Source organism: Lathyrus oleraceus, chromosome 6, assembly GCF_024323335.1.
Source record: "Lathyrus oleraceus cultivar Zhongwan6 chromosome 6, CAAS_Psat_ZW6_1.0, whole genome shotgun sequence".
In the NCBI taxonomy this organism is placed as follows: Eukaryota; Viridiplantae; Streptophyta; class Magnoliopsida; order Fabales; family Fabaceae; genus Lathyrus; species Lathyrus oleraceus.
The window spans coordinates 455,473,366-455,480,901 of NC_066584.1; the positions used below are offsets into that span (position 1 = coordinate 455,473,366).

Sequence of the window (7,536 nt, forward strand, 5' to 3'; positions counted from 1 at the left end):
ATCTTACGTTAACAGAATATTAACCTCAAGATTCAATGGGTAACAACAAATTGTTGATTTGGAAGTTTGTCGAACATTTTGTGATAATGTTGACTTTTAAAATGAGGGTTGAGTTTTTATTTAAATTCTTAATAAAGTTCAATATCGAGGGTATGTGTCTCATGGAAAAGGATACAATATGAACTTCACCTATGTGAATTTCGAGATGGTGTTGTCTCAAAGTGAGAGTTGGAGTTTCTCTTACGAAAATTCATGAAACAGGAAAGCATATGGCCATAAATAAGTGTTAGGCGAGAAATATAGGCAAAGAACCCTTAAAGAATGTATGTAAGGTAACGCCAATATATTCATATGGATTAGTGGTTTAAAAACATTACTACCTAACATTCCGAGTAGACTTTGCGTTGTCTTTACTAAAGTTATGTTTTAAATAGAAAGATACCTAACTATACTAATATTCTTTGTTTCCATAAAAAGTGGGAGATTGTTATAAATTCATGAACTTTAAATATCCATGTGTGTATGTTCCAAAATGATAAAAAAAAAGTGGAATGGAGTAAAAGATGATAAATGCAAGGGAAATAATTTCACATAGAAAGATTTACTCACATTTAAAGCCTTTATAAAGAGTTAAGAACATTAACTCAACAAAAGGACAAAAGAGAATAAAGTGCCACATGGACAAATGTGGTGGTCCCAAGCATTATGCAACTTGTCTCCTCCATACACCCCTCGCTGATGTCTCCACCGGATCCGGGACCGGGTCTGAGGGCATGGGTGTAGAGCGCTATTGGCGGCTTGTAGGCGGCACTTGAGCACTTGACCATGACATATCGGAGCAATCGGGCTACTCGTGGCGTCGGTGGCGCTCTAGCGGGTTGGAAACAATGCAAATTTCTGTTAAAAGGTGTTGTTTCATCGAGGGTCGCAACCTTGTGAAACAACACATGCATGACCTATAAATACATCACTCTGAATTCAGAAAAATATCACAAAACCAAATATCATCTTGAACAAATTATAGACACTCTTCGCTACAAATCGAGTTTGGCATTCCGCGAATTCGATGTAAGACTGAATTATCCTGGATATTTCTATTTCCAACTCTAAGACATGAAGAGAATGTTTGAAATACTTTTTAAAAAATAATCTCATTCACGATTCAGTACGAAATCCATTCAACTTTACCAATTTTACGAACATTTATCACATCACACTATGAAGTCATAACACTACAATGTCATCTTTGTAAATAATTTATTCCTCCATGGCTTAATATGAAATCTCCACGTTGCAACATCATTATAAAAGTCCATAACTTCTATATAATGCATCTCTCACTCTCACATCAAAATGTGCTTTTTTTTAATACAAGTAAAAAGAAAATACAAAAGAAAAAAAAAATCCAAAATTCTCTATTTTGTATTCTCTCAAACATTCATTGCAAATCATAATTAAAATACGAGTCATTAAAGAACAAACTACAAACCTTTCACTACCATACAGTTTAAGTTTTAATCTTACTTTATTTCTCACAAAAATATTCTAAAACTTGTATGAATTTTGTAAGCTCAAAAAAGATATTTTACATAATTGAGAATGTGTACACAAGGAGAAAAAATTTGAAGGATCGGGCAAAGAAATCTCACATTGTATGAGAGTTGAAATAACCACTTCGTTAAAATAGTATAAATCTCGTGTTATATCTGTTAAACTTTATTCTCTTTATTTATTGCATTGTCAATGACAGTCACACACTCACAATTAAATATTTTCTTAGATTTACATTAACTTTTTTTTCCAAATATATTTTAAGAAATCTTGATTTTACTATGATAAAACTAAATTTTAAATAATGATAGTTGTAACTTTGCACACTTTCTTTATATATATATATATATATATATATATATATATATATATATATATATATATATATATATATATATATATATATATATATATATATATTAGGGATGGACAAGAAAAAACCACCCGAGAATAACTAACCGAACCGGTTGCAGGATTCTGTTTCGGGTCGGGTTAATTCGGTTTGACGGGTTGGACGGGTGTTGCAAACGGGTTCAGAGGGGTGTGTGTGGTCGGGTTCGGTTTTTTTTTTGGCCCAACAAAATCTGAGCCCGACCGATTCTATATTAATTATCTAATTATGCCCAGCCCAATTTTATGACACCCAGTAGAATTTTGACCCAACAAAATCAGAGTTCTCCTCCAAAGCTTTAGCGCCCCTCTGAACCATAAAGCTTTAGCGCCGTCCACCCCTCTGAACCCTAAAGCTTTAGCGCCGTCACCTTGGCTCATCTCCAAAAGTAAAACAAAATCGCTATCTATGTCTCTCCTCCGTCGTCATCACCGTCCTTTCCTCCTTCATCATCACTAAGCAGAGAATCATTTGTATCATTATCCCTCTTAATCACGTTCTTTTGTGTTCGTATTTGCTTTCTAAACACTAAGTCTTTCTTTGTTCTTGATTTCAGATTTTGTATTTTCAGGTTTTGTAATTTCAAGAGTTCTTTGAGTTAATGGAAGGTTAGATCATTGTTTATGTTTTAAGAGCTTTAATCTTTTATATACTGTTTTAATAACTCCATTTGTTTTATTTTTATCGAGATATGGAAGAGGCTGTAGAAATGCAAGGAGCTGGAGAAATACAAGGAGCTGGAAATTTGCATAATAACAGTAAGTTTAGTTTATTTTATGTATGTTTTGTATGCCTATGTCGATATATCATGTTGAATATTTTGTTTGCTACCTTATTAAAAGTTTAAGGTAATAGGTCCTTTAAGTCATTATTGTTATCATAAGTGAAAATGCATACAACAATAAACAAAATATAGAAATGTAGTAGAAACAATTACATGAAAATAAGAGTATACATATGACTACATAAAAATAAGATTAACAAACTTTGAAACTAAGCCTATAAACACTTAACGAGTTGATGATGTTGGTTGTGTGTTGATTATAATCTTCATTAATTTTCAGTAATGGAGAATGTTACTCAAAACCAACCTTCTTCATTAACATCTGGTGTTGGTGCAACTGATGTTGCTGCCAATGAAATTCATGTTGTTGGACTTCCTCCACTTGGAAAGAAGAGAAAACAAAATGCTAATGGTCCTAGGAAATCCTCTCCTGCTTGGGACCATTTTATTAAATTGCCTAATGAAATTGAAGCAGTAGCTGCTTGCAAACACTGTCATAAGAAATATTTGTGTGATCCAAAAACCCATGGGACATCTAACATGCTTGCTCATACAAAAGTATGTACCAAGATGCCACAAAATGATCCTACTCAAACTGCCCTCTCCTTTGCCGGTGGAGAGGGTGGTGGCTTGGTTGGCGCAAGCCAACGATTTAATTTGGCAGCTTGTAGGAAGGCTATTGCTCTCTTTGTGATCCTAGATGAACATGCTTTTAGGGTAGTTGAAGGGGAAAGCTTTAAGTTGTTATGCAAACAATTACAACCCCAATTAACTATTCCATCAAGGAGAACTGTGGCGAGGGATTGTTTTCAACTTTTTGTTGATGAAAAAGCAAGATTGAAAGGTTATTTTAAATCTGATTGCAATAGGGCAGCCTTAACCACTGATTGTTGGACATCCATTCAGAATCTTAGTTATATGACCCTAACTGCACACTTCATTAACAATGATTGGAAGTATGAAAATAGGATTCTAAGTTTTTGTTTAGTTCTTAATCATAAGGGTGAGACAATTAGTAGAAAAGTTGAAGAGATTTTAAGGGAATGGGGAATAAGGAATGTGTCCACAATCACTGTGGACAATGCAATATCTAATGATGTAGTTGTTGCTTATTTGAAGAAGAGGATTGATAATATGGGTGGTTTAATGAGTGATGGATCTTTCTTTCATCTTCGTTGTTGTGCACACATTTTAAATCTGGTGGTTCGTGATGGTTTAAAACAGAGTGATTTATCCATTTCTGCCATTAGAAATGCTGTTAGATTTGTTAGGTCATCACCCCAAAGATCTGCAAAGTTCAAAGAATGTATTGAGTTTGCTAGAATTAATTGCAAGAAACTTCTCTGTCTAGATGTTCTGACAAGGTGGAACTCATGTTATTTGATGCTGGATGCTGCTGAAAAGTATCAAGCAGCATTTGAGAAAATGGAAGGTGAAGATTTTAGCTACTTGGAATTTTTTGGATTAGTTGCCCCCCCCTACTCTTAATGATTGGGAGAATGTTAGGTGTCTAGTAAGTTTTTTCAAAATTTTCTATGATGCTACTATGGAATTTTCTTCGTCAAAACAAGTATCCCTTCATAATTCATTCCACCAACTAGCATCAATACATTGTGAGCTTAAAAGATCATCCATGAACTTGAACACAATTTTAGCCTCAATGGGATATGAAATGAAGAAGAAGTATGACAAATATTGGGGGGAAATTGAAAACATCAATAAGTTTATTTATTTTGGTGTGATTCTTGACCCTAGATACAAGTTAGGATATGTAGAGTGGTGTTTTAATGATATGTATAATGGCGAGTCGGTGCCTTTTACTAATATGATTAATGTGATAAAAAAGGAGTTGTTTAAACTATTCAATTGGTACAAGGGTATACATGAAAAGCAACATGGACCCTCTACTAGTCCTAATGAGGGTGGTTCATTTGGTGATGGTGTTCCTAATGTTAAAGTTCCATCTCATTTTGCAAGGGTTGAAGCTTTTAAAGAGCACCTTAAACAAAAAGATTCAATAGATAAAAAAAATGATCTTAAGAGGTATCTAGATGATAATTGTGTCGATGATTTTAACTTTGACATCCTTATGTGGTAGAAACAAAACTCTTGTAGATACCCTATTTTATCAAAAATGGTGAAGGATGTTTTAGCTAGTCCAGTATCCACTGTCGCTTCTGAAAGCACGTTTAGTACTGGGGGCAGAGTTCTAGACACATATAGAAGTTCACTAACCCCTGAAATGGCAGAGGCTTTAATTTGTGCACAGAACTGGTTGAAACCTACACTTAGTCAATTCAAGGACTTGAATATAAATGAAGAATTTGAGTTGTCTGCCACTATTGTTTCAGGTATGTAAATATTTGAGTATGAGTATTTAGTGTATTAATGTATTGACTTTGGTTTTGATTTAATTATTTGGTTTCTATTTAATTTTATGCAGAATTTGGTGGTCCCTCTACTAGTGGATCAACATCTGGTGATGGATCTGGTGCTGTTGGAAACGGAAATGAACCAGTTGTTGATTCATCTCAATCACATACTTGATGATGGTTGTGGTTTTTGTATTTTTCATTTTATTTACTTATATCTATGTTTTTTACATGTATTAATATATTTTTGTGTTTCGTTTCAGTTTATTTTTTGGAGTCATTTGTGAAAATGACCTTATTTTGGGCTACTGATTATTATGGATAATCAGCTTATCTATCAGCTAATATCCTCAACAGTTATTTTTTTTGTGATAATATATCAACCAATATCCTCACATGAAGGTATTAGTTGTTTCCTAAAAGGAATCTATGTGTTGGATAACTATCTTTATAAGTTTTGTTTGAATGAACTTGTTTACTGGAAGTATATGTTGTTAATTATACATACTTGATGTTTTCCTTTAGTGTGAGGGATAATGGTTATCCTCGAGTTGCCATTATCAGAGATAGGGAAAAGGATCGAAGTGATCCAGATTATGATCGTAGCTATGGAAGGTGAGTTTTATCTATGTATCGTAACAACTTTCTGAAAACGAGTATCATAATTACAAGTGTAGCATTTTTTTTCATTTGATTGTGCTGCACTGTCTTGTGTTTGTATAAGTGAAAATAAAAAGAAAAGCTATCTTTTCATGTGAGAGATAGAAGAGGAAGAGCCAAGAATGAAGTTTATTTTATCTTGATTGCATTTAAATGGAACCCTTGATTATATAATTTATAAAACTTACTATGGAATGTTTAGAGACATCTTCTGTTTTTTTTGTGTGGTTATCTTGTAGTCGATGCATTTGTACTGATTTAAACTTTAAAAGTTGGTTGGGATTGACTTATTTGAACTTATAACTTGTATGCAAGTGATTGAAGGTGTGTTTTGTGTCAGATACGACGGTGACACATGTTGCATTCAATCAATTCATTTTCTTAAATTTTTATCGGTGTAGTTGTGTTAGTGTCGTGTCTTGTGTGTGTGTTTGTGTCAGTGCATTATAGGGATAGCTTATGGGAACAACTTATGACACACTCACAAGCTTTCACGATTGCTTATGAAAGCAACTTATAACTTGTATGGGAACTGTTTGACTTTATTTTATCCTTTGTTATAGAAATAGTTTATACATCAACATTTATATGATAGGCACCTATGTCATAAGCACTTATTTAAGTTGTTGATTCCAAATAGGGTCTAAATATATTAGTTGGCTTACTAATTAGATTGAATTTAATTATTGGTTCAGGTATGCTAGGAGTCTCTCAGCCTCCGCAGTTAATTTGGTGCCCTTTAATTTGCCAAAAGCTCAACCTTCATTTGCTCAGTATGACATTACTTTTAATCAGTTGGGTCAAATGGCACAAACTCAGGCTTCACTTGGATATGAACCTCCTTCAACCCCGATAATGAGCCCTTTTTGTACCCTAGGATTGAACCTAGCATCTGGAGATGGTGCTTACCTACAGTGGCAAAGTCCTACAATGATGTATGCACATTCATATGACCAATTTAGACATGCTGTTTACCAGGTAAACCACATTTATTTCACTTAATGTTTTTACCATGTTGAGTTTGCTGAGTGATTTCTGTATTATTAGCTGCAAATACCATGACATGCTTGCAATAAATCTAATAATTTCTTAAATTACCTGTGTGTTTTGGGTTGACCATTTTGATTGAAACAATAGTCATACTCAATACTTATAATTTACCTTATAATTTTTCGCTTACATTCAAAATCATAGCCCAATATAACATTTGAAATAACAAGTGAGTCTTTAAAATCACTATCAGAGCAGTGTGTCTATTGTGTTGGTTGGGTGTTGGTTGGTCTTTGCATTTGGCATTCACAAATGTGAAAAACAATGTAAGAACCTATAAACCAAGCCGAGAAAGTGTAGAGAACCTGAACTTGAACATGCCAGAAAATGCCTCCACCGTCGCCAGAGACAGTTTTTATGCTACTTTTGATCTTTGCAGTTATAGAAATGCATAGTAGAATAGAGTTGTCTCTTCCATGTCTTTGTTTTTGGTGAATCACTAGGAAGAGAGGTAGGGAAACATGAATTTAAATTGGAAAAGGACAGAACAACCTTTCTAAAGGGCAATTGTGTTGTTATTTGACTGTGATTTGCTGTCGTCGCTGCTTCAAAATGCAGAAAATTAGGATTTATCATCCCACCATAGCGCCAATATTCACAACAAGCGCTCTATCTAAGGCGTGTACTCCCTAAAAAGGGCACCCGATGATCCCCTAGTGACCTTTGCTTTATTAATAAAAGACAAACAATTGAAATATTTATTTAACTATCTTCTAATCACAAATATT

At 33.9% G+C, this 7,536-nt stretch overlaps 1 protein-coding gene across 1 annotated transcript; it reads left to right on the forward strand.

The window, feature by feature from the left end:
* The first annotated feature begins 4,860 nt into the window (after nt 1–4,860).
* LOC127096216 (uncharacterized) lies at nt 4,861–6,775 on the forward strand. Its single transcript, XM_051034813.1, has 5 exons — nt 4,861–5,077; nt 5,170–5,243; nt 5,362–5,381; nt 5,624–5,713; nt 6,454–6,775. The coding sequence occupies exons 1-5, from the start codon at nt 4,861–4,863 to the stop codon at nt 6,758–6,760; spliced, it is 708 nt and encodes a 235-aa protein (XP_050890770.1). The 3' UTR covers nt 6,761–6,775.
* Nucleotides 6,776–7,536: the final 761 nt, after the last annotated feature.

Bases quoted from the DNA above. Each gene is read 5' to 3' on its own strand.
- LOC127096216 (XM_051034813.1), top strand. From the start codon at position 4,861: ATGGTGAAGGATGTTTTAGCTAGTCCAGTATCCACTGTCGCTTCTGAA. The intron at 5,244-5,361 runs GTTGTTGATTCA...GTTTCGTTTCAG, and splicing joins TTGGAAACGGAAATGAACCA to TTTATTTTTTGGAGTCATTT. The intron at 5,382-5,623 runs GTGAAAATGACC...GTTTTCCTTTAG, and splicing joins TTTATTTTTTGGAGTCATTT to TGTGAGGGATAATGGTTATC.